General features: G+C 42.5%; 1 protein-coding gene across 6 annotated transcripts in view; it reads left to right on the top strand.

Moving 5' to 3' along the window:
* Positions 1-4,017: 4,017 nt before the first annotated feature.
* AKT1 (AKT serine/threonine kinase 1) overlaps positions 4,018-27,470 on the top strand; it is a 76,931-nt gene continuing 53,478 nt past the window's right edge. The window contains exons 1-3 of one of the 6 annotated variants that reach the window (XM_054826083.1): positions 4,021-4,170; positions 5,746-5,820; positions 11,258-11,435. In XM_054826083.1, coding sequence (XP_054682058.1) covers positions 11,390-11,435 — 46 coding nt within the window. In that variant the 5' untranslated portion in view covers positions 4,021-4,170; positions 5,746-5,820; positions 11,258-11,389. The other 5 variants (XM_054826081.1, XM_054826082.1, XM_054826080.1 and 2 more) reach the window with 5 other exon arrangements.

Raw genomic sequence — 27,470 nt, 5'->3', positions numbered from 1 at the left:
ATTTGCCTTTCTGACTATAGCTAAGATCGTGATGTTTCCTCACACCGATCATTGGAATTTCAGCATTCTCAGGTGTCTTCCCAGAGCTAAGAACTCATGATATGTTACTTTATAAGCAAAGGGAAAAGCCGTGGTTTGAAGCAGACTTCAGTCCCTTCAGATCAAAGACTGTCACCTGATGTGTCTCTACAGCTCCTAATGGTGCCTGGTCCAGACTGGGACTTGTGGTTATTACTGTAACAACAAAAGCCACTGCAGTGGTGTATGGGACAGAACTGATATATTTGTTATTTTTGTCCATTCTATATCTACTAGCGCATTTTCTATGCAAACCAACTCAGTTCCTGTTTATGTACCAAATTCCTCATAGTGTTTGCTGCCCCATGTCACAGCTATCATTATTCCTGGTGAAGAGGACTGTACAGCTCTCGCTTTGGAGTCAACACCATTGGTGACTCAGCCAGAAAAGCTCTTTGCAGGACTGTGAAGTGTGCTTTCTTCCTCACGCTCCAGCTGGAGAAAGCACACTGTCATCCCAGGGCGGTCCAGCTTTACCACCCTGGCAACCAGGAACAGAAGCTGGAAAACAAACCTAGGTCTCCTGTCTGACCTCTCCCAGGGTTTTTAGCAAGCCATTGGGAAGAGCTCCCAAAAATGCTTCAGCGAACAGGCCTCATTCAGTTCACTGCTCCTTAGCTGACACTTAGCCTTGTAGGAAAATCACCAAAGAACAAACAAAATCATACATTTATTTATTCACAAGATGAATTTCTAAAAAGCAAAATGACAATGTTTCAGTATGACTATATTTGCTATCTTTTCCAGATAGCTTGCTATTGTTTTGCTATTGAGAAATACACCTTCAAACATTAGATTCGTTCAATTTTAGAAGTACGACTATGTTTATTATATTTGGCACCGTGAAATGCACTTTTAATTTGTATTTTTATTGAGCTACATTTTTGTCTGAGACCAAACCCGAGTTGTTTGTTTAAAAGCTGTTAATGCCTAGACTGAGATACTAGTTCTGTAATTCTAACAGGTTGTCATATAGTCTCTTCCTTTGAGTACAGCCCACCTTTTAAAAAGGGAGGATCAAATTCACTGTTGGGCCATAAAGGTGCTGTCATTACTTGCAATCATGGAACGGAACTTGTTCTACTGGGGGTTAACTCAATAATTCCACTTCATCTTACTGTGCTAGTCTTTCTTCTTATGCTTGACTGGATAAAACCCATTTTTATCCAAAGCTGCATAACTTCAATGTTTTAAAATAGCTTTAAAAGATACATCAAATTATATGTTACCTATATATATGTTAAAAATGGATGAGAACTGCTCTTCTGGTGTGGTATTGATACACTGTCTGGCGATTAACCATTCTTTGCCACTAACCCCTACATTCAGTATTTTTGGGTAATATAATACCAAGGAGCAGTTGATGCACCATGTTCTGAAGGACTTAATAAACCAGAGTCAACAGATGTGAAATTCAAGGAAGTGCTCAGGGAAATCTAGGGGCTTCCCTGAAAATTAGGGTTTATAGACTATCATCCCATTGATGATAACTGAGTGATAAAACCTACATTGTTTGCATTTATAACAATTCTTGAGTGATTTCATTGTTCTCGGAGAAAAAAAAAAAAAAGCCTGCTTTTGTTCATTGTTGATACAAAGCCACTCTTGTTGTTGCAGACCAGGCACTTCCTACTTTACCTGGGTATTTTTATCCACAGTACTTTGCTGTGTTCGAGAGATAAGCCCTTACTCCAGATTCCGAATTGCACTTCCCCCTCAAATTTGGGGAATGTCAGATCCAGATCAGGATCCCAACTTTCTAGTTTGGGCCTGTCTTTCATGATCGTAAATCAACAGTCGGCAAATCTAAACAATCTGTTCGTGTTGAAATTTATTTATTTATTTATTTATTTTAATTGTACTTCCTTTCTAGCAAACAACGGAGGTTTATTTTCTTCTCTTCGGGACAGAAAACTGTTTACTGTATGACCTTATTTTTTAAACTGCTGCTTCGTTTGCAGGGGGAAGTCCTAATGACCTTCCTTACCACGCAGCCTGGGAGCTTATCAATCAGGACAGGGTTTGGCAGGAAGGCAAGAAAGCTGTCTTGCTATCAAATCTATTACCAGAGATCCCCCTGCCTGGACAGAAGTGTCTTACAGCCAGTGAACTCCTGTACTTACACACACTCTTTATTGCTAGGTGTAACTGCAGTCTGAAGATTCAAAATTAGTTCATAAATGAATTCTTGTTTTTGTTAAGTTCTATACACTTCCTCTGAGCTGCTGGCAAGCTTTCCACACTGATAATTAATTTGAAATATATCTTTAATGCCTACTTACATTTTAATCCACGCTGAATATTCTGAACGCAATGCACGGTACGTGATCACAAACCCAGATTTTTCCTTTCCGTTACCTTTGCATCTTAGAGACCTCTCACAGCCATTTCATTCTGCCCTGATAGCAACAGAAATCTTTCCACTGACTGCAGCAGATGAAAATCTGACCCTAAACTAGGTAACTGGGCCTGCACCACAGGGTCCGCTTATTCCACTAAGTTACCCGAATGGTACCTTTTTAAAATTGTACTGAAACATACCCCAGAAAACCTAACGGAAAGTCATAGAAAATACCACGCTGGTGTAGCAGCTCTGCCAGGAGAAACTGGTCTGTTCCTTGGTGGGAAAGGAGGTCTTGCTCTTTCTCCCTCCACCACCAAGAGGAGCGAAGCCTTTCCTCCTCTGTCTCATTGTTGGCTCCTCTAGCACACTGTTGTCCCCAAAATCCAGCGATCCATTGGACGCGCAGGAACCCTCATGACAGATATGATTAGACAGACCTAGTTGATCAAAATGGAAGAAGAAAGTGAATGTTACTAAATGCGTACAAACATTCAAATGATGTGGTAGAAAAGCCTGTTCTTGTATCAAGTAGGTTTGCTACCAGTGTAAATGCAGTCATATTCCCCAGCTTTACTGGTGTAAATGCATTTTATGCACCTTTATGTTGTCAAGAGTACAAAGCTGTGGGAAGATGTGCTGTTTTTAAAATTCCAGCTAGCTTTTGGTTGCAGAAATGCAATCATCAGTGATCGTATGTTTCTGAAGAAATCCAATCAGTTCTTACAGCCCAGTTAGCGTTTATGGCACTGTCAATTAGAAAATAAACAAAATCCCTTAATGACCAAAGAGGGCAAATTTTGATACTGGAAGTGTGGAGAAATAATAAATCTGTCAAAGGCATTTCCACAACATCGTTTTTTTAGAGCAGAACGGCTCGTAAAAATCTTACAAAATATTGCTGCCTTGTAAGCAATAGTTCAACTAATTTGTGATGTTTTGAGCCATTCCTGCTGCGAGAGCGAGGCGGTGGGGGCGAGCAGCATCCAGACTCACCGCCCCAGCCCCTCCGCGAGTCCCAGGGCAGTCGCCTAACCTTTCCACGCCTCACAGCCCACCTGCTGCGGAAAGGGAGATTGAAATATCCTCCGAGGTACCGTGATACCTAATTAATTATTTCGTGGGCACAAGACAAAGCTCCAAGCACAGGGTAAGTGGACTAGCACCCCACACTTTCAGTGAAGCTTGCTGGGGGCACCCCAAGAGGTTTACAGGGGCCTGGCCCTTCCCAGAGGTTGAAATGCCGGGGGGCTGCCCGGGTCTCTACCCTACAGCGGCGTCGGGCCCCTGCTTTTTGGGGTAAATTGTCTACACTCCGGGCACCAGGCTCCTAAAGCTGGCAGCTTCCCGCAGGGCCGAGTTAGGAGAGGCCACATCACCTCCCGGGGCACGGCGTCCCAAACGCCCAGGTCAAGGGCCGGGACGGTCCCGGAGGGACGGGAAGGAGGCGACCCCGCCGGCGGGCTGCCTGGAGCCGGGCCACGCTGGGGGCGCGGAAACACCGCCCTCGGGGCCTGGGGCCGGCCTGGCGGGTGGGCGGAGGGGGGCGGCGGGAGGGCTGGGCCGGCAAGCGCTGCCCCGCCGCGCTGAGGGGAGCTCCGAGGGCGGCGAGGCGGGGCCGGGTGGCGAGGCCCCGGCAGCGAACCCACCCTACCGGGGAGCGGCGCGGAGCGGGGCGGCCCCTCGGCACGGCGGGGCGGGCGGGAAGCGGCGCGACGGCGGTAGGACCCGGCGGCCGCTCCCCGGAGGATGTGAGCGAGCGCCGCGGAGACGCGTGTGGGACGAGCCCGGCCTCGGCTGCGGGAGCTCGGCCCGGTGGCACGGGGGGGAGGCGGCGGCTGCGGGAGGGCTGCTGAGCGAGGCGAGGGGCGGCCTCCCCCTCCCGGCCGGAGGCAGGGCGGCGGCGGGGGCGAGGCGGAGCGGCGGGGAAGGCAGGCCGGCAGCCGGAGCGGGCGTGTGAGCCCCATGGGCCGAGCGCCTGCGAGAGGGGGAGGAGGAGCCGCCCCGCCGCCCGCGGCCCGGGGATGGTGAGGAGGCGGCGGCTGCCGGGAGCCCAGTGAGGCCTTCGCTCGGCACCCGCCGGAGAGCCCGCCTCGCCAGCCTCCCCCTTCCTCCGCTCGCTCGCTGGCTCGCTCCCCCCTTCCCTCCCCTTCCCCTGCCTCCCTCCCCGGCTCCTTTTCCCTGCCGCCGCCACCCTCCCATCACCTCCCCGGGCTCCAGCCATGTAAGTGACCCGCTCCCCCGGCTGGGAAGGGCTGGGGGAAGGAAGCGACGGGGCCGGGGCCTGCTCCGCTCGGCCGCGCCGTGCCCGCCGCATTGTGCGGAGCTGGGAGGGGAAGGGAAGGGGGGCGGCCGCCCGCCGCCTTCCCCGGGCGGCGGCCGCTGACCCGCCTAGGCCGCGGCGGCGGGTGGGGGGCTGCCCCGCCGCCTCCCCCAGGCACGGCCGGGCTGCGACGCCCCGGGGCGGCCGGGCGGGTTGGTGGCGAGGCTGGGCTGCAGGCGGTCCCCGGCCGGCGTCCTGCCGGCGGGCCCGGGGCGGACAGGAAGCTGTTGGCTCCCCTGGGATGCGGTGGATGAGAGGGCGGCGGGGCGGGGGGCTCCCCCGGCGGCGCTCGGGCCTGCGCCCACCCCGGCTCCCTCGGAGCCGCGGCCCTTCAGCGGGGGCCGGGGCCGCCCGGGACCTGCCCGAGCATCCCCTAGGGAAACGGGGATGGCGGGGGGGTGGGGGGTGTGGTATTTTTAAAACTGCGGCAAATAAAGTCGCCAAGTGACCCCCGTTTTTCCACCTCACCCGCCCCCATTTTCTCCCCTTGTCTTCTGTAGCCGCGTTGTTCAGCCCAGCTCCGCTTTGCGGACCACTGTTTGCCGACGGGGGTGTGATTATCTCCGTGGGCATTTGGTGTGTGTAGGTGGCTGTGCAGCGTTTGTGGACTTGATTATTTTTTTATTTTATTTTATTGGTTGTTGTTGCAGTCATGTTTTGCAGAGCTGTAGGGAAGTGTCTGCAGATGCCCACCCCCCACCCCCCGGTGAAATTCTGCAGTTGCTGAAATGTGCTCGGAGAGTTCTAGGAGTTTTGTTTCTTTGTAAAACGCATCATTATAATCGAACATGTTATATGAACACGTTGGGACTTCTTATTTATTTTACTGACAGTATGCTACTGATGCTAATGCAGCTTGCACCTTATCGGTATCCCTCCCCTTCCTCCCACCCCCTTGGGGAAAGTATTTAACTGTTTTTCTTACTGCTTTGTTTTCCTACCACTGCTAACATATAAGAAGCAAATCCCTGATTTGCTCTTCTTTGTTTTATTTATACCACAGGAGGGATGTACATTTCAAAATACAGTTATAAAGGGGAGTTACTAACACTTAATTCAGAAGAATATTTGTTTACAGGTAAATAAATTTGACATACTGCATGACTAGTAATTACTTTTATGTAGTAGTTAATTTCCTGATGACAGCCACAACATTTGTCTGAGTTAATAGATTTGAAGACACTGTGGAACTACCTTTGATTTTCTTAAATAGGAGGGGTTTTGTTGTGTGCGATGTTTATAGAACTGTTTTTGGTGTGTAGCAGTGGTAAATCAAATTTAAGAATTGATCCAATGTCCACAAGTAACTTGTAGCTTCAGCATTCACTTGCCGGCTTGTAAAAACATCCTGTAAGTTGTTACATTAAGAACTAAACAGGTTCATGACTGACATGATTTGTTTGGGGACAGAACAAAACTTCTGTTATAAATACTTTAAAATGGAATTTGATTAAATGCATCCCAAGTTGGTACAGAAGTTCTGAGCAGCACAGTTCTTAAATTATATGAGCATAAACTGTAAAAGGACTTGTTCTTGTTTGGGAACATAGAGGATTTTGTCTGGCCTGTGTCTTTGACAGAGAGGGCATGAAGAAGTCCCTTTTCTGCCATCACTCAGTTTTGAAATAGGCAGCTTAGTTTGTCCTATCAAACTATAGTTCTGGTTGCAGCTTGGACAGCTGGATGTCGTAACTCTGGCCCCTCACCTGAACAATATTAACCTCCTGTCTGTTGATCAGCAAAGACATCAGAGCACAAGCATGTCAAATTAGAGTTTTGTAAACCTAGATTAGGCTAACTGAAAGAAAAGTGGATGTGGTTTTAGAGATTTTTATTCTCTGCTTAACATTTTTTCCTATAGCTCTTAGTGTTAGAGAACCCTTTCTGAACCTTGTGATAAGCTGCATGTGCAGCAATGTAATACCAGTTTAGACGTGGTGTCATTCGACACAGAACATATAGTAGCAAATACTAGTGACCACACCTAACTCATTGCCCACGATGTGTTTCTGTAAAGTAAGCTAAGATGCTGGAACAACCTGGTCCCTCTAAGCTTTATTGAAAGCTGTCTGCCCAGATTTGGTAACTGGGTCATGGTGCGAAGCTCCTACTGTGTGCTTCGAGGGCCTTGAGCGCGTTGGAACTGCTGCCGCTCCTGCGAAACACCCAAGGCAGGATTTGCATAATGCAGGAGATGTACTTCACTGGTCAAAGCCTGGTGGGGACACCTATCTGTACACTCCACTTGAAATGCTGGCTGGAGCCCAGCTTTGTTGTGTCTGTGCTGTTTGGGTGCAACTGGCTGTCAGCTGTGAGCTTACACTGGGATCTACTGTGGGAAGAGAGCTTAAGTTGCTCGTGATATCCCATGTAATGAGCCCAAACACGCACCCCTCTGCTCCCCCTCCAGTTCCTGTGTGTCTGGTCTGCTCTGGTGATAATGTCATGTGGCCAAGGTAGGCAAATAGAGGCAGCTGGATCCTTTTCTGCCTGGTCCTGCTGTGGTGTGTTATAAGAACATGCAAAGATGTGTAGCACATTAGGGCTCAGAGTGTCCTGGGAGCATCAGAACTGTGCCACACCAGGGCAGTGGGCATCAGTAACTGGTGGTGTCATGAGGAAAGTGTTAGTCCAGGATCATGCTTTGCTGTGACTTGCTTTCTGATCTGGGCTAACTAGTACAGTTTAGGTACAGTCTAACGTGCCAAGCGAGGCAACAGCAGGACCGAGGTTGGGGGGTCTGATCCTCCTTCAGTCTCTTGCTTACTCTCCCTCATAGATGAGGTAATTACCATAGATGCTTTTGTATCCTGTACGCTTAGGTTTCAGCTTCAGCGTTATGGAAGAATTCCTTTTCTTCCTGCTCTGCTTTAGTGTGTGAGTAGAAAGATATAAAATTTCACCTTGGAAAGAGGGCAAGGAGGACAGATTCATCTCTTGATCTTTTAGAGACAAAAAAAGGTGAGCATAATAAGTGGAAGTGAATGAGAGAAGGAGCTCTAACACGGCTCTCCCAAATACGGAAAAGACAGTTCTGCTCCACCTTCTGTTGGATGGTTGGTTTGACTGACTCCTTAAAGCAGGTTTCACTGCTGCAGTGCCTAGGGAAGTGAGTTATCTCATTATTTATGAAGAACTTAATAACTTTAAGGAATTAATATATGTGTAAAACCAGCGTCACTGTGATACGATGGTGATGTCATGCCATTCATGATTTACTGCACTTCAGTTACATGAGGAATACTTTGGTATTGAAAAAGGTATTACAGAAATGCATATTGAAAAACAAGCAAACTGAAGGCTAAGAGAAAGACGGAGTTGTTTAGCTTTTGACAGTATTCAGTCATGTGCAGACACAGGCTGGAGCAGCCAGGTCATACTTACCTCAGATGCCCTCTGTGCACTGGGAACGATTCCTAGATGGCCATAAATGAAGACTGTAATCATTCCTTTTTTTTTTTTTTTTCCCTCTAAGGATTTTATGGAAAGGGAACTTTCTCTGGTTTACGCATCTTCAGTAGTACATTGACCTGTAGTTAACTGGCTCTTTTATTCCGAGAAATTACTCTTACTTGCTGCCACTGTCTTCAATAGCGTCTTTTACTAAAATAGATATATTAGACACAGCTTGAATGTGTGTTTTAAAATATACCAGATAGAGTGGATTTGCTTCTGTTGGAGTTGTGTCTCTGGGCATCTTGTTGGACAGTGAGAAGGGGTTCCCAGCTCTTCACACTGTGAAGAAAAATTAAGTTCCCCCTCATAACATAAGCGCTCTTGAAGGACTAGCTGATTGAAGGACTGAGGTGGAGCCCGTGCTGCAGGTTGGTGTTGGGGAATGTTTAGTGTTTTCCCACTTCCCCGTGTCATACTACTCAATCTTCTGTGCATGGCTCCTTTATAATACCCCCTTCACCACCCCTCTCCCCTTGAAGGAGATGGGCAGGTAAAGACACCTCCCTGAGAACAGGGCTGCAGTAGCTGGTGGGGAATGTTTCTTGGGTAGAAATTGTAGGGAAAAGGCAGTCCAAACTTTCTGGATACCACAGAGTGCAGAAAAAGTAGTTTCTTTGAACTTTGGATTTCTTTGTTGAGCTGCTTTTTTGGGCTGTATTGTCATTCAGATTACGAGATGACAGTTTAGCTGATGATAAGCAGGAGGTTGCCAAGTGGTAATCTTGGCAAGTGTTAACCCAGAAAAACCTGGAGGTAAGTTAGCTGCAGATTGCAGAATTTTGGACCTTTGTGCTTTTTTTCTGTTTTTAATAATAGGACTGTCCTTTCTACAGACTAGTTTGGCTTGTAGCTTCCTTTTTTTATGTATGGTTATTGAAAAGGATATTGATTGTTCAATGCAGCTAAATTGTTGAACTCAAGACACAGAGGTGGGTTGCACAGTCCCCGTGTTCCGTTATGGCACAACGTTAGAAGTGTTAACTTTTATACCTGGGTGTTGCATCTCCAGATATAAGCTGTGATAATCTTAGGGGTTTTGTTCAACACTTTGCAAATTGCTTGATGCTTAAACGAAGCCTCTAAACAAGGTCTAGTCTCCTTTTGACGTCAACAAGTAAGTCTAGTTCTCGTGACTGTTGTGCATGCATTTTTGAAAAGAGAATGAAAGCCTGCCATGTTCGTCAGGTTCTATCCTAATTGCTCTGGAGCTCAAGGAGTTTGTATCAAGGTAACTGGGCAGCTGTGGGTTACTGGTCTCTATTCTGCAGCATATGGTGTTGTCATATTTATGAAACTAAGGAAATCTTACATGTCTCTTGTTCCAATGCCATTTTTCATGTGTTTTCCCTCCCTCAGGCAAATGACTTATCTGTTTCTTGGAGTTGATAATTATAACCAGTGAGATACGGCAGATTTGTAATTTGGTAAAAAAAAAAAACCCAGCTTGTTTCTGAGGAAAAACTAGAAGATAAAGTGTTACTGGAAAAGCTGAGGAATAGTGATAAACAGTGAGAGTTCATAGCAAAGTATCAGGGGAGTGACCTCCTTTTCCCCAGTCCATTTCTGCTTGCAGTGATGGAACTTGTTCAAATTCGACCTCCTTGCTTTGAAGGCCACCCATTTCAGAGCACTGGTGATGTACAGTACAGAGTGAACCCTCTGTCCCTGCTGGGGTTTCAGTTCTAGGTTGGATTTATTTTGACCACCTGTTTCTTCCATCCACGGTTGTGTCGTAGTGAGTTTTGGGGAATTAGTTGCTTTTTAATCTAGTTTCTGGTGGATGGCTATCACCTGCATGTTCAGAAACAATTGATGCACATGTGCCAAATGCATGCAGAGATGGTATATATTTGTTAGGTGGGAATGTGATATCTCTGTGGTTGGGGAGACACTCCAGTAAAAGCCACGTCTTTGGTGGTGAGTTATGAATGCTGCTGGGTTCCATTTTATTAAACTTCTTGGTTATTACTGGGAATTTGTCACCAAGTACATTTTTTTGATCACCCAAGTAATACCAAATGGAATGGCGGTATGGACATTTTGGAGAGCACAGAAGTCATTAAAGAAAAACGAACAGAACATTTGTACCACAAGCAGAAAAATAATCAGATTTAATTTAGAAGAATAATAAAAGCTAATACATTTGGGAAGAGATTACTTTCATTGAGGGAGAGAAATGTGAAGAATATTTTTGTGGTAGTCAGCCATGAGCTAGGCACATTTTCAATAAGACATGGCAATTTTGAGCTATTTACATAGGGACTTCATCTCATAAAGCAGAGGTGTAAAAATCCTAAGTTGTGCTTAGGTGTAATTGCGAGAAAGCAGCAAATTGCGGTGCGTCCAGGGAAGAGCAATAAAATGGATCAGGATACTATAAGGCCTGATTTAGGATAACAGAAAGGTATGTGAGATTATCTGAGATTCTTTGTACATCTCTAGGAGAGGTAGGAATTATAAATATCAAAGATAGAGAACACCCTTTTGGGGGGAGTTGAGATCTGAGTGGGATTAACAGGATGATGCTGAAACTATGAAAATTTGAAGGAGACTATTAGGAATTTTCGCTGTTAGAGATATATCTCTGAGATGCACTGTGAGTTAGTTGATAGACTGCTATACCTCAGGCTGTAAAGAAACCTTCCAGAAGATGTTCTGGAAGTGTTCTTACCAGGAAATATTTAAACCTAGACTTTGTGAAATCTCAGAATTTTTATTGTTGTGGAGAGTGAGGTGTTGTTGGACAGATGGAGGTTGTCTGGGCAAGGTCTTGCATCCACCTCTAATCCAGACAGTGGTGGTGATGTAAGTCTGGCCATGATCAACCTGCTCAGCGAAGAAGCAGGGCTTTAGCAGGCACGTATTTTGGCACCTCTGTCTGCCAAGATACAAAAATCCTTGTGAAGAGCAAAGCCCTCATTTAGGATTTGTAATAATAATAATAATAAAAAATCCCAACCCAACAACCCAGCAATGAAAGCTACTCCCTCTTGTATTCCTTACTGTACGTTTGTGACCTGCTTCAAAATGATGATGCACTCTTCTTTTGATCCTTTTAGAAATAGCCGAGAAGGAGAAAAACAGAAAAAAACCAAACCATCCCTTTTGTGGAGCCTTGTGTGGAAGTTCAGGAATTTCAACAGAGTGATCTTTTGGCATAAACTGGTTTTTCAAGAGACATTCCTGCCATTATGAATGAAGTAGCAATAGTGAAGGAAGGGTGGCTACACAAACGAGGTAAGTGTCTCTTCCCTCCAGGATAGTAGATTGGCTTTCTCTCGTGCGGTGATCTGTCCTTTAGCAGCCTATCTTCAAATCATCTGTTATTTTCCTGTTCATTCTAATGGGAAACAGCATATAAGGAGTGTGTGTGACTTTCTCTCAAGTTTGAGGAAAACACACTTATAAGGACTTTTCTTTGGGTGTGCGCATGTGTGTGTGTTTACCAAAAACTTTGTCACCTGCTTTGAAAATGATGATAAAGATAGCAATTGAAGGAGATGCCACTTAAGACCATTGAAGGTTAAACTGCATCAAATTATTTTGTTTTATATATAGGGCTGTAGCTTTTCTTTTTGTGTTAGCAGGTGGAGTTGTCTTGAGGTGAATCTTCATTTGAATGGTGAAAAATAGCCTGTATTTTGTGAGCAGTGCTGTGCTCTTGCAGAGACTTGCTAGAGAATGTGCTGTTTTGTTTGTGTCTGAACCGCTCTCTTGGTACCAGTGTCCTAGACGGGAAGAATAGCCTTGAGCTTGTGCATTCTGTGCATTTCTGTTGTACCACTAATGGCATTTGATTTGTATAAAAAGTCTCTATTCTTGACTGGATGGCAAAACTGAAATAATAGTCATGTGTACCGTTACGCTTTTTACATTCTTAAATGTTTTATTCCCAAAACAGTGGGTTTGTTATTTTTTGGGGGGGGAGTGGGGGGTGTTTGTTTTAAAGTACTACAGCATTGCTCCTATAAAGTACTTGACTTACCTGTTTCTTTGTATTCTTATATTGTTGCTTGGAAAGGAGAGAGCAGTGTTAGGTACTTTCCATATCATCATCATTTTTTGGACCAAAACCAGAATCTTTGTGCTCCAGTAGTAGGGAAGCTTGCAAGGTTCTGCAGACTCAGGATTTTTCTAGAGGGTTTGCAACATATTGCCTGAAGGTGCAAAGGTGTAGCATAGTTATTTCTGGAAGAAAATGGAAATACATTATCATAACCTTGATAAAGGCTGATGGTTCTTCTGCAACAATAAGAAATTTCTAAGAATTTAGAAAATATGTTTGATAATCCATGTTTTAAAAGGGTGGAAACATATATTTCTAACAGCGGGATATGCAGCTTAATTTAGCAAATTATCCGATGATCGATGTAAAAATGTTTTGATAAAGTTTTTTCTTCTTTTTTGTTCTGGTTTATTTCTGTTAGAAACGCCTTTCCACTCATTATCTTAAATAACTCATTCAATAATTCTGGTGTACCCAGGCTACTTTGTTCTGATAAAATATTTGAGAATTGTGTTGTGTTTGGATAATACAGGAGAAAACACAGAATTATGCTTCCCATTCCCATTTTTGAATCTAGGAAATTCTTCAAATCAGAGATATGTTTTCGCTTTTAGGCTGAGGGTCTTTTTAACAGTCTATCGTTACAATTCTTTCTACACTTACCTGTAACTTTAAAAAAAAAAAATTGTTACTTTGAGGAGCACTGTACAAAAATCTTGGAGAGAAACATTTATTTTAAAAAGTATGAAAATGGAATTGTATTGTCAGGATGATTCAGAGGCAGATGTGTCTGAAACTTTAAAACAGTCATGTTGTATTTCAAGCTTGTCTGTATTTACTCTTGAGAATTGAATTTTCGTTGTTTCTAGGATTACAATAAAGCTGCTTTCAAGTAAGGAGACCTCTGGAGGAGGTCTTGGTAAGAGATGCCCTGATCTCCTGATCTGTTTTTTTCTTTTTTCTTTTTTTAAATTACCTTAGAGAAACAGATTATTATCTCTGATGGTTTGCTGATAATATTATGATGAGATTATCTGCTGAACACATTACCATTTCCAGAATGTTACTCTGCATGTTCTGCATATTTGAGACTGCAAATTTGTGCCCAAACTGTTAAACATATCTTGGCGGTTTTTTGGATGCCAGGTTTCCTAATCTTTTTAACCTATTCCCCAATGCCTTTTTGCCTTCTCGGTATGTGTGATGACACCTATTTCATTCCACTTCATTGACTTTGCAACTGTTAATTTGGCATTGTCCATGCAAGAAGGGTTTTAGAAAGCAGTGCTATCTCTCCTCCTCAACTTGCCAGTGTGTCAGCTCCGTTACTTTCTTGGTTTACATAGCTGTTTTGGGATCAGTTGACAAATTCAGTTCTTTTGGCTGGGGGTGCATGGGGAGCGGGAACTGATCCACTTGTGTGTGCGTGTGTTTTGTAAAGGATTTTTTTTTTTTTTAATCATCTGTATTTATTGCCAGACCCTATCGGTTTGCTGGCTCTGCAAGATCAAGTGCTTCAACCACAGGATGTTTCCAAAGCTGATGTCTGATACTGTGAGCTTCTGAAGTTAAGGCATAAACAGTAATTACTGCAGGGAGGGACTGCTAAAGGAGGATTTTAGATATAGGAAATGTATATTGTTTGTCTTTTGGATCATTTATAAAACCGAAGGTTGCACTGCATGTGATCTTTTAAAGATCCTAGGGCTTTCCACATGCAAATATTTTAAGTAGTGACTGGCTGAAATCCAGATTGGGCAATGATGTTCTCTTTACCTAACGTTCCCCCTGTAGCTTCGGTTGGATATAGTGTCTCTTAGTTCATGTCCTGAGCAGTTGAACAGCGTGGCTGTGTGCAGTTAAACAGTTGCTACATCTTACCCGGTAGTGGCTTAGTTTTGGTGGTTTTAATGATTTGTGTACGTATAAATCAGGCTGCAAAGTGCTCTGGAGCCCTTCTGGATGGCAGGTGTGTATAAGCATAAAGCTGTCATTAGCAGTAGCAGGTGTTTTGGCCTGGCAGGGAAATAGCAGGGCTTTCTAGAATTGTGGGCTTGTTTTCTTCTGTCAGCATGCTTTACATTTCTGTTTTTGTTTCCAAGATTAAAAATACAAATGGAGAAATGAAATTAAAACATCACTGCCTGGCCGAGAGTTCTTGGCAGTTGTGTAAGTCAGTCGCTTAAAGGAAGCTCTACTTCCAGTAGTGCAGATGTTTGGTTGTGCAGGGGCCAGAGACATCTCTGTGACATGTCTAACCTCAACCAGGCAGAAATAGAAGAATTCATGAATGAACTTTTTTCCCCGTTGGCAGTGCTTGGTGCTGTTACTCTAATCACAGTGAGGCGATAGACTCGTGTGAAGGCAGAAACAGTAGTTAAAATCTTAACCGTTCTTTGCATAGCTGCGTGGCTGAAGTGTTCCAACACGTGCGTAGAAAACATGAAGAAATTCAGACTTGGGGTTGATGTATTGTATGTGTACGTCCAGAATACGTAGTCCCTGGTTGTGTTATGTTGAAGGTTTGTTTAGTGGGAAAGGTCGGGGAAATGGGTCGATGCGGAGGTGCTATAATTGTGATTGAATATGTGGAGGGGAAGGAGAAAATGATCTGCCCAAATTGCTGCTTGTTGAGTTCTGAGATTACAGGTTTTCTGGATGTATGTCATGAGTATCCTTAATTTTGGTTGTGTGTTGTGGAACACCTGGGTGTATTTTATTTACTTTACTGATCCATTTTAAAGATCTCATTGGATTTCTTGCATCTTTCTGCTCTGGCCTCTGTTTATAAAGGTCCTTCTATTGTCTTCAGTCTTATCCTGTGGTGGGTTTTTTTTTTTTTAAAAGCCTTTCTACAAGGCTAACAAAGAGGGGGATTGTGTGTTTTCATACTCTGTCATCTCTGTCTTCCCTAGTATGTCCGGTTTTCTTATTAGGGCATAAACTGATATGGAAAAAGGAGTCTTTTGGAGGCAGGGAAAGAGGGGGAGGGAAAAATGCACGCTGATATTTAAAAAAGGAAATAGAAATCTCAATTTCTCACTCTGAGAACTCTAAAGCAATTATAAGCAGGAGGAGAGACCTGTGTATTCAGCCATTAATATTTAGCAGCAAATGTGGAGCTACTTTTTGCCTTTTTTTTTTTTTAATAGTATATAAACACCACACAGGAATTTTAACTGTGAAACCCGGTACATAATCCTCCAAATGACAGTTTGTGTGGACTTAAGCAGGTAAAACTATTTGACTGGCGGGGAGACTGGCTTCCAAGCGGATCAAAATTACTAGAGGTCCTTAAATGAGAAATTATACCAAAGATACTTATTCCACTCATGGAATTACTACTAATTTTTTTGTTGTTGTTGTTAAAGAATTATTTCTGTAATGAAATGGAGTGGTACAACCAGTAGTCCATTGTGATTTGTCTTCCTATAGCTTCATTGCATAAAATGAATGCAGGTTCTGTATGTAAAACACAAGCCAGGAATTAAATGCTGATTGTTGCTCTTTAACTTTCTCTAGCAGAATAGCACAGACAGTGAACTTTAGCTTTGTTATTTTGAGCACAGGTTTGTACTTTCAGTGTTCTGTTAGTATGAATCAAAACAGGATCTTACGAGGTATGACCAGAAGTTAACTTTTTTTTTTTAAGCCAGTGAGTCTCTCGTGTTGCTGTTTTTCTTCACCTCTTCTTTTTTCTCTCTTTTCTATTCTCACTGTGTTCTCTACCTCTTTTTGTATATGTGTGTGTTTTATTTGGGGGTGTTTTTTATTTTTTACCTTGGCTTCTGTCTGTCCCTGGGATGTAGCAGTGCACTTTCTTGATGACCTGTGTAGCCTGAACCTTCGAGGTTCAAATTAGTTCAAGGATTGTCTGGCTTTTATGGTATTTCAAAGGAGTGGCAGTGGCACTTGGTACAAAGGATCCTAAGGCACATCTGAACTCTGAAGGTGCCGGCTATAGAGGGCACAGCTGCTTCAGAGGAAAAACTGGAGGGAAGAGGAAAGGTAAGAAACAAGATAGGGGCTGAACAAAGAACAGAGGGGGGAAGTTTGTAACAGAGGGAAAGAAGCTGATGTTACTTTCAGAGCTGAAGGATTGGGTTTATTAGGGAAATCTGTTGCTCTTCCTATTGAAAACAAAATATAAGCTGTGTCAGTTTGTGGTTTTTCTTGTGTGTCCCTTTTTCAACACAAGGGGCAATAGTTTTGCAATGCTGGCTCTCGGCTGCTTTCATTTTGCTTGCCCTGTTCTGGGAAAAGGGTATGGGGGAGGAACCAGGAAATCATCAACCAATAAATCTGACCTTGGTGGTAGACAAGATGCTAGGGACATTAAGAAAGGATGAGATCACAAAACATCTGGAGAAAGATGAGCTGATAATGGCTAGTCAGCTAGACTTTTGGAAGGTAAATCTCATCTGATGGAATTATTTGTGGAGAGATCATAGGAAACAGGCTGGATCTAGTGTACTGTAAAAAGTCTGCTTTGGATGACAGGGAAGTCAGATGCTGAGAATTACCTAGCACAGTGCAACTATACTGTACTACATCTTTGAAAGAGCTAGCGTAGCCTAGAGATTGCTCATCTTCCTTCCACTGAGCAGACTATGTAAGTTTTTGTTACTTTCCAGTGTCATTTTAGAAAAGTCTTTCTTCCAGAACATTTTTTTTTGTAGGAAAACCTGTTCTTTAAGCCACAGCTTCACATTTTTGAAGGGTGAAGTCCAAATGTTTCTTTTTTTTTCAGTAAAAATTAGTCCCAAAAAATCTTTATTCCAACATTTCCCCCCACCTTTTTGCGAAATACTTTCAGTTCTTTGGAGAAGTCATGCTAGGTTCGATGTTTTTCTCTGTGTTTGTAAACTGACTGTCTGGAACTTGCATGCGAGTGACACCAAACAGTCTTGCTTTGAATGGCAAAGAAGAAGAGCTCAGATGTTGGTGGCCACATTATTTGTGTCAGTCCTGGAAGCTTACTTTCATATTCTGTTTTATTGTACATCAGAAGCGAAACAAACTAGGTCTCAATTTTCTCTCTAAAAGTGGGGTAGCATCATAAATTACTGTTACGTGCTGTTACAAGATGTTTGAGAATGAGGGATCTAGGACGTTGCAAGCCCTGTTAAAGCTAGCCTGGGAATACTTGATACAGTGGATCATGCAGAAACTGCCTGCATTGGCTTTGATCTCTTTCATGGTTCCTTCATTTTTCGAGAAGGAAAAGGTAGGCCTGTGCAAAAAAAAAAAAAAAAAAAAAAGTTGTCCATGTGTGGTTTTCTGTTCTTTTTTTTTTTTCCTCTCAGTAGGCATATTGAGAAGTCATCAGGTTTGGATTTAGGAAGAAAGAAGTACTAAGCGAGTATGCTATTTTGAGGTAAAGAGAGATCAAGAGAGTAAAGCTTGTTCGTTGTTCATGCAGGAGTGGTTTTAGGCATGGTGCTGCGCCATACCTTTTAAATTTGGTGCCCTGTCCTCACTTGAAAATGTCTTCCCCTGCAGCCTCTGTTTGGATGCCAGAAGGTTCCTTCCCTTCCACCATTCCCTGCTGGTGCTCCCCCTGCCTAAGCACCATCAGTTGCCTGTGCCCGCGGCTTCCCCTGCCTAGACTTGCTCTGTGTTAGTGCTCTTAGCCCTAGACTTCACCATCTGAAAAAGCTGGTCAGGACTCTGATTCTCTTAGAACACTACATGTCACCATGTACTGCATCTCTTTTTATCTGCAGTTTACGTTACTGGCAAATTCTCTTAAAAAGGAGGGTAGCTGTTGGGCTCAGACTCATTTAGGAAGCAAACCTTAATATGTGTTGGAAAGGGGTTTACATAGTATTTGAACAATTAATTTGAATGCATTTTGAAAGACAGAGCATTGTAAAACAACAGTCAGCCTTGTGGTTTTTTTCCCTCTTACATATTGACGTAACTGATTTACTAAGAAAGAAAGGAGTTAAATCTTATTTAAAAAGTCATCTCTCATGGGGGGAAGACAGGCGGGATTATTATTTTCAGATGTATTATGTTGCAGGTACAATGTGCCTCTTAAAGGGGGAACAAAAACCAGGAAACTATATGAGGAAAGAGGAAGAAAAAGAATGGAGAAAGAATAACACCATATTAGGTGTGAAGTAGTGTGCTTCTGTGAGAAATATTTACTGCAACTGAAAGGGGGAAATAATGAAGACCGACTTTGAATGCAGTTGGAAAACATGTTGGGGAACTCAGGGATGATTCTCTCACCTCTTCAAGTTCAGCCAAAAATGCGAAAAAGATAGCTGTTCAAACAATATTGTGAAATTTGTCAATTTATTCAAAAGTGCATGGTCGTATCTGAGGACAGCAGAGGTAAACAATCATCACAGACTGCGGGCAAGTCAGTTATTGTTTTCCTGAGTCTGTTGGGTAAGTCAGGAGAGCATGTTTTGAAGTGTTGTCCAAAGCCCAGGCCTTTGGTGAACTGCATGTTTAAGTACACTTTGGAGTCAATGGTTCTGTGCATGACCGCAGTGGTATTTCATGCTGATATTGAGACTGAGTGCAGTATCTGAATCATACATGGGGCTATCAAATCAGTCTCTTCTGCTTGCACTTTACTAATGTACTCTTACCGAGGACCGCAGAACATGCAGGCCAGAGAAGTGGGTTTTGTGTTGGTCGTGAGGCATGGCCTTCATAGGAGATTCCTGTTTTGAGACGGAGCTCCAGTCTTAGAATGGTTTGGGTTGGAAGGGACCTTTAAAGATTATCTGGTCGACCCCCCTTGGCCTGGGCAGGGACATCTTTCACTAGATCAGGTTGCCCAAAGCCCCATCCAACCTGGCCTTGAACACTTCCAATGATAGGCCATCCATAACTTCTCTAGGCTGCCTCTTCCAGTGTTTTACCACCCTTGTAGAAAATAATTTCTTCCTTATATATATGTAAGTCTAAATCTACCTTCATGTAGTTTAAACTACAGTTAAAACTCTTAGCCCTGGTCCTGTCACTATATGCCCTGGTGAAAAGCCTCTCAGTCTTTCTTATAAGCCCTGTTATATACTGAAGAACTGCAACAAGGTTTCACCGGAGTCTTCTCCAGGCTGAACAGCCCCAACTCTCTCAGCCTTTCTTCATAGGAGAGGTCTTCAAGACAAACATTATGCTGATATGAATGTCTAACTCATGAGGCTGATGCTGGTGTTACTTGAGTGGACTTCAGGCACTGGTGGCGGTCAGGGCTGCTTACAGCAATTGCTGCTAATTCTCCAATTTTAAGTGCAGCCTTTATGTTTGTGGTGGCTTTATAAATCAATTCCCACCTTTAGAAGTCAAAAGATTTTGAAAGTTTTGCACCTTCTTCTTTCTGAAGCAGAGGAGCTTGCTAATCCTCATAGTGTAGAGAAAAACTGGAAAACATAGCCTGAGTGCCTTCATCACAGTTTAGACTAAGGAGAAGAGCGAGCTGTTTAATTGCTTTTATTGAAAAATCTCAAAAAATAGAGCATTTAAAATAATTTATAATGTGTGTTTTTACTTTTCTGAACTTTTCACCTTAGCGATGTACCCTACTATTTCTGCAGTTGTGTCAAAGGATCTGGTGATCAAGAAATGCATCCTGATTGCACTTCAGAAAGCAAGTTATATGAAAGAATAACTTTCATATTTTATGCAAGAGGCTCCATGGGTCTAATGGCTAATAGAAACATGCAAATGAAACTACATTTGTACTGATTTTTATCCATCAAACTCCAGTTAAACTAAATCTCAAGATTTAAGAGAAAAAATACTTCTTTAAAATTTTTGCCATGTGTTTCCCTATGAGCCTTTGTACGTGCCATATTACAGCTGCCAGTGTAATGCTATCTTGTTCAGAATGATGTACCTACACTGGTGTAGAAAATACTTGCGCTAAGTAGTGTTTATGCCCTGAAATACAAGGGTACACACTATTTTGTATGTTCTTGCCATTATGTCTAAGTTGGAGCTTCACAGTTGGAATATCAGTAAAAAGTTATACCCTTGAACAAACCTGTTAAGCAGCTCAAAATCCATTGTCAGGCCTCTTCATAGCTGCAAAGTGGAAATGCTACTGTTTATTTACTGGTTGCTTTTCAGGGACTTCCAGGCATGGATTGTCTGGACTGGTGAGTGTTTGTGTGTCATACATATCCCTGCACCTGTCTGTGGTCTGTAAACCTTCTGTAAGTAGCAGTCAGTTAACTAAATGGAAGTGTTTCCTCTGTAATGCAGACTTTTGGGTGTTTTGGTTTTTAAATTTTTAACTTTGAATCATGCAATCTCCTTCACCTCTATACCCTCGTTAAGTAGAAATGAAACTTCGGGGACACCAAGAGAAGAGAAGGCATTTATTTCTTAATTCAAGACTTGACTTAAATATGTAGTTGTGTAGGTTTAGCTATATTATATGTTTATTATTCTACTGCAAGATTATGCATGGAGCAGACTAGAATCCTGTTGTGATAATCTATGGTGATAGTGCTGGTTGTGGGGCTTGGAAGTAGTTTTATAGGTGGAAATTGATTTCTGGACATAGGATATGATTCCTTTGCCACTATAAATTCAGTAATCAAGTCATTCTGTGGTAAATGTTCTTTGTGCTGCTCTAGCAGTGTCTTGAGAAGACCGTGCTTTAGATTGGGAGGTTAAACACCACTAATCATCATGGCTTTTTCTTCGATAATTTTTTTTAAAAAGAAATCTTGCCTTTTTACATGGTTGTTAATAGAAAAATGATTTTGCTGCTTTAATACTGCCTTTAGTGATATGTTTCAGACAGTGAAGGAGCAGAATAGTAGTTGACCTTTTCAACTTGAAATTTCCTTTGCATCAGAGATGATTGTAGTTCTAGGTCTTCTTTTCTGGTACGGATACATTTTTACTATAGCACAAACATTTGAAGGTATATAACTGAGGTATTTCCTGGTGTGGAAGTCAAAGTAGCCTTGTTACTTGCATGATAGCAAAAGTATTTGGTCTAAAAAAGAATTAGGGAAAAATGACTTTTTCATACATGAAAAATCACTGCAAACTTGCCAGCAACAGCCTTCAGCTGACTTGTAGAGATACTGCCTATTGAACACTGTTGTGACAGCTTGTTTCTGTCTTGAGCCTGTAAAGTCAAGATATCTTGATCTGAGAGATGGGGAGATAGTTAAATTACATCATCGTGGAAGAATACCAGCATACTTAGCTTTAAAGCCATTCAAGACTCCATTGGCACCCCTTTGTTATACAGTGTAGCTGAAAACGAACTGCAGCAATAATGAACCAATCCATCTAAATCACAGCAGCTGAACAAGTGACTGTTCTATCTCAAAATGCAAATGCCTTGTGCAGAATGGATTTAATTGTAAATGTTTGCTTAGTAGGGAATATGAGCCTTTTAGTTTGCGACAATAATCGTGAATACAAAGACCCACAGAATTTTAGGGTTTACATAGCTTGTCCCTGTTCTCATAACAATATTTCAAAGTCAGTTTTTTAAAGTGTACCATTTGGCTTTTTTCTAGCCAGCGAATAGAACTCTAAACGCCCAATCTCTAAGCGGTGCTTCAAAAACCGAAAGATAAATTTAGCTCTATGTATTTAGATCAGGCAGGATTTTCTGTTGTATTTCTTTCAAATCTATATTAGGGCTTTTATATAGCTTTGGATAATAAGAAGAAAAAGTGCTGACTTTCAGAGCTTGGATTTGTTTTTGCAGTGCAGAAGTGCCAAGGGTAACTTAGACTAATAGCATTTTCTTTGAGGTTCTAGTAAGGTGCCTCTCAAACAATTAAAAGGTTACTGTTAGGAATTTCTCTTCTAGTGGAAAAAACCACCAACCAACCAACCAAAGAACCCCCCCTCTATTAAAATCTTTATTTTTTAATTTTTTTTTAAAATTCTTGAAACCTGGCTGATGAATGCAACTAATGAGGATGAATATCTGTCACCAATTTAAATGAATTAAAATAAAATAACATTGCCATTTTATGGCAAGGAAAGGAGCTTCGCTAGTAAAAAGACAGAAAGCAGAAATACCTGCCTCCAGGCTGTTCTGAGGTATCTTTCTGTGTAAGGAAAGACAGATGAAACTTTGAAACCAGACACACACACGCGCACACAAAAGTGTGCATGTTTATGCTTCTGTTGGCATTTTGTATGTGTGTTCTTTAATAGCCTTCACATGTGGATTAGTCTTTCTGAAAAAAAAAAAAAGGCAGCCAAGCCCCCTGAAGAATAGGCCTTTGTGACACTGCAGAAGTTTACTGTGCCAAAGTTATGGTAAGAATTTGTACATTTTGGCTGCTGGAGTACTTCCTTCCCCTGCGATGTTTTAAGAGTGGAATAGAGGGTGTTTTTTGGTTTGTTGTTTGGGGTTGGTTTTGGTTTTGTTTTTTTTTTTAAATGACAATGCAAACATTCATTTCAGAAACTAAACTGCCCGTTCACATGATGGTGCTAGCTGTATATAAACACCCTGTTGATCTTGTTCTGCAGAAGTCTTCGTTGGGCTTCTGAGTCATACAAAATGCTCCGCTGCTCTTTTTAGGGCTGTGCTGTGGACTTAGGCTGTTATCTGTCAAATTTAGGTTGCCAAATTAATGTGCCTGAAAGAAATGTTTTTACTTGGAACAGGGCCTTCAAAGCTGGGGTATTTTTCTATGTCACTTTTTCTCTGTGTGTATAAAATATTTCATTCTACTATCTTGGGAATGGTTTTTGTTTTGCCTGTATTCCTTGGATAAAGCTGAACCTGTCGGGGAGATGTTTAGTATTTCTCAGTTGCAAAACCATCTTCTTACATATGATGTTTCTTCACATGGATCTTACATTGAATGTTTTAGTTTGTGGGTTGGCAAAGTAGCTTGGGATGGATGAGAGAGCCCTGCAGAGCACCGAGGGCTGAGAGGACGTCAGTAGCTGTGCAGCCAGGTGAGCCTTCCCGGCTGCCTGCGATGTGGCGATGAGCTGTGCAACACAGTTGACTTCACAGGGGTTTTCTGGAGTAACCAAGGGCAGAATTCGAGTCCAAGGCTAGACTGTCATGGTGACAAAATATTTAGAAAACATTTTCTTGCTTGAAACAAAAGCTTGGATTGTGCAACTGTGAAGTACAGTCCCAGTGTAATAAACGATGTTGTGTATTTTTAAAGGGTTCTGTGTGTTCCCTGACCACCAGCTCTTGCCAGATTCAGCATGCTCAGGTAAAACGAGGCATTTTTCCTCTGGACTGTTGTCTTTACAAGCTGGGTTAATTCTCCTCCGTTACACAGTGGGGTTGCAAAGAGGTAGCAGCCAAATCTGGCCTCACATTTGAACAGCCCTCTTAAAGACAAATGCAATGGAGCAATTTCTTCAACCATGGTGGTTCAGTTGCATTAAAAGTAGTTACTTAAAACTTACACCTTGTGGTTGGCATAGACTCATCTGATCCTAAGTAAGTGCTAGGACTAGATTTGGCGATTGCTTTTATTGGGTTAGAATGTGCTGTTCTTGCTGCAGTGGGAACCTTTAGTACTGTAGGTGTTTCATCCTTCTATAATAACTGCTATAACTTTTTTATTTTTTTTTTTAAATGCCTGAGGTTTGGAAATGTCCCAGCCTTACTGTTACCTACACTCTGACTTGAAAGGAAGCCAGAGGTCTAAAGTGGCTGTTCATTGGGAATAATATAAAATTACTGTAAGATGCGCAAAGCTGTGACAAGTGAGTGAAGACTACTAGCTAGCCATACACAATTCAGTTCATTGTAACTGTGCCATTTGGAGTTAATGCATCTTTCCTAGTCTAGTCTGTCTTCCTGGGTAATATCTGTTTTAATTTTGGAGAAAAGCATGATTTGACATGTATACTACCTTCTCTGCTTAGAGCAGCTGGTGGCCAAATTTCTTTCCAAAACAGGGACTTCTCTCGGCTCTTCAGCAACTATAACCAGGCCATCTGCAGAGACTGTATTTTTCTGATCTTAAAGAAGTTGATGTTTTCAGAGTTGCTGTGGTTGTTGAAATATGCTGTTATTCATGAAAATGGAAAACAAAAGCAAAACATGGAGAGGGGGAATATACTTTTCTAAGGTTTGCATCATCTTGCATCTTTGTATGCTTAGCATGTAACCATGTCCCATTCAGAGTGCTGCTCTGAACAGGGCAGAGCTCGTTCTTTGGGCTGCTGCTTTGTTGCCATCTACTAGTTCTGCTGTTGCACTGAGCTGCAAAACCAGCTGCTTTTGCTTTTCATACCTATTTTTACCTTCTCTAATTTGTGATTAAGATGTTAAGTTCTGCCTGGAGTTAGCCTAGCATGTCTCTAGACTGAGACTATGACATAGAGGAAAGCAACCACTTCTGTGCTTTCCCTTGTGCTACCCTTTCACACGTGGGAAATGGTCCCTGTAAGCAGCTGCAGTACTGCTTTATTATCCTCTTAAAAGCTCTCGCTCCTTGTGTTGCTTATAAAAGCCATTGACGAACTTGCAGTGTGTATGTACTGAGACTGCTGTTCACTGCGATGCCCAGTATTGGTCCCCTCTTTTTTTGTGTGTCTATCTGGCTGGCCTTCTGTTGTCCCAGTCCTATGACAGTAAACTCTGCAGAACAGGGACTGTCTCATTGTTTTATTTGTACAGCAGGTGGCTCAGCTCCAGATGTGTATCTGAAGTTGCAGAGTACTGCAGTAATACAAATCATTATGGTCTAGAAAGCTGTATATAAAATAGGAAGACAACCCCAGATTTACTATGATTGGTTTTGTGCATTTTTAAGGGGTTTTTTTTTTTGTGAAGTTTTTTTTTTTTTTGGTGGGTTTTTTGGTGTTAATCCTCATGACAGGTTACTGGCAGGAATGTGCAAAAATCACTATATATGAAGTTTTCTTCTCCCTACGGCCAGAGGAAAGCTTTCTTCGCAGCAGCAGCTCCAATCTGCTGGGAACGGGCTACTTCATAACAGTTCTTGTTGGTGTCTCGGGGAGGTTTGTTTACTCCTGCGACTAGATGGGGTGTGCTTATGGCAAAATGTCATGTTTCTGGAGACTCCGCTCTTTTCAGGCACTGTTTTAGAAGTGGAATGGCACACAACAGGATGTGTGGTTGTAGATACATGTTCACGCTTCAGAGGCTGCGCGTACCTTTTTGACCATGTACAATCCTGTGCTATTTCTCACATGATTCATGTGGTGAAATAAAACATGGAGGAACACAGAATTCATTTCTCCTTTTTATGCCCAGTACACACAGAGAATATTTATTGATATTCATCTTTCTGCTGATTCTCAAAATCCTCAAACCAGTTACTGCAGGCAAGGAGATTAAAATGAGGGCACGCAGCCAAGCAGACTTGAGGTTTTGTTCCCCAAATTTGAGTTGAAAGTTGCAGTTTGATAAAGTTGCATTCATTCTATTTTTTGCCTTTGTATTTTTATAATTCTCCTGAGTTAGCTACGTGTACTATTAGTGTTAGGATTTCATTTGTAGTGTTTTGAATGGCCCTGCTTTGAGTGGACGATTGGACCGGATCACCTCTAATGGCTCCTTTCAACATAAAGGATTCTGTGATTCTTGACTGGTTTGATTCTGGGAATCTCATTTAAAGCCCAGCCTGATTTTGAAGGAGAATAACAACCCCATTTGGTTTTAGTTTTGATATTCCTTGTGATGGCCATCAAACAGAAAATAAATAGCAGTTCCTCTGTTGTCAGCAGGCCTTTTCATTTTTCAGTGTTGGCTGATCTGTTCAAATACAGAAGTTGGGATTTTTTCAAGGAAAAGGTTCAAAACATGGAATAATAAACAAACCTCACTAATTTACTACTTGTTGTTAGTGTTCTGGGTCTGTGCTTTGGAACCGAAAATTGCTTTTTGCTTTAATTACTAGAATGTCTGGTTTCCTAAGATTGCTACATAGCTGTGAAGCTGCTGGGAGTTTTGCTTTCTTTTGTTTCTTTGGTTGGCAGCTGTTGCTGTGAGGCTCGCTGTCAGAAATTAGAAGTGTTTCTAACCTCATCCCAGCCTTTCTCCTTCACCCCTTTGTAGTTCTGGTGTAAAAGAAGGGGGAGAGGCATGTTCCCAGGGTGAAATAGAGGTAGCAGGATGTGTGGTGGGGCTAGCTCTGTTCTTTCTGGTCCTCTCCAAGCAAAGCTTGAGTTAGTTATGTCACTGATGGGATGGCAGTTAATCAGGTGCCTTGATGGTGACCTTCAGCACAAGCTGGTTGGCTGCAGCTCCTTGAGACTCTTGATCATGATAGAAGAGGCATGCTTTAGATTGACATTGTGTTGCTGGTTGAACAGCAACAGCCTGTTACAAAAGTCGAAGCCTGGGCCATAAGGTCCAGTTCATCAGCAGAGATTGACAAGATAGTCTACTGATAATAGCAGAAGTGACCTGGAAGCTGAGTATGGCTGATCTGGTGCCATCAGACCCAACCAACCCACAAATTTCTTCCTTTGTCCCAATCAGAATAGTGACCAAGCCCTTCATCAAGGACTGTTGGTGTTGGGGTAGCAGAAGTCCATCATCCTTTGGCCATTGTGATGAGCAGCCACCTTTTGGAGACAGACTTGATAAACCACGTGATCCACAGGGTGATGGATCTCAGCTGTTTGTTCCAGGGTACTAGTCACCTCAAACAGTTGACATTAAATGCTGCTTTATGAATGCCCTAAAGTTGTAGAAGCTTGTTTCACAACTGGTGATGTGGATGGCTGCAACTGGAGTCCCAAAGGACAGAGTAAACTTTGGACCTGAGGTGCCATTTCACTCAGAAAAGAGAGCCTTTGAGGGCAGGGTTGAAGTCTGGCCCAGCCAGAAATGGGAAACCTTGAGCAGTCTCCAGCCTCTGGAATTTGTTTTATCTGAGACAAGATTGTTGTGTGAAGTCTGGAGTCAGGGTCTCCATATGAAACTATATCAGATCTGCATTTAGAGCTGTGTCTGAGATGAGATAGCTGTAGTCCCAAATGGATTTTTTTATTTCTTACTGCTTTATAACCTAAAATCTCCAGAACAGGGAGCTTCTTGAAGGATACATGTCTAATACCAGCTTCCTATTTACACTTTCACTAATTTTTAAAAATTGTACTTACGACCTGCCATTGATTTATTTTTTTAAATTATTTTTCTACTTTGAAAACTTGATATGTCTTCCTTCCTTTTCCCACAATACCAGGATAGTGCTGACTATTTTGGAAATTGTTTTCTTTGTTCAGATTTGGACTTCTGAATGCAAACAATGCCTGGATCTGATACCCTCTTCCATTTTTGCTGGCCTGGAAATGCTGTTAATAAA

Source organism: Grus americana, chromosome 5, assembly GCF_028858705.1.
Source record: "Grus americana isolate bGruAme1 chromosome 5, bGruAme1.mat, whole genome shotgun sequence".
NCBI classification, from domain to species: Eukaryota; Metazoa; Chordata; class Aves; order Gruiformes; family Gruidae; genus Grus; species Grus americana.
Note: the sequence above shows the minus strand (reverse complement) of the source record. Positions and strands in the feature narration are given on the sequence as shown.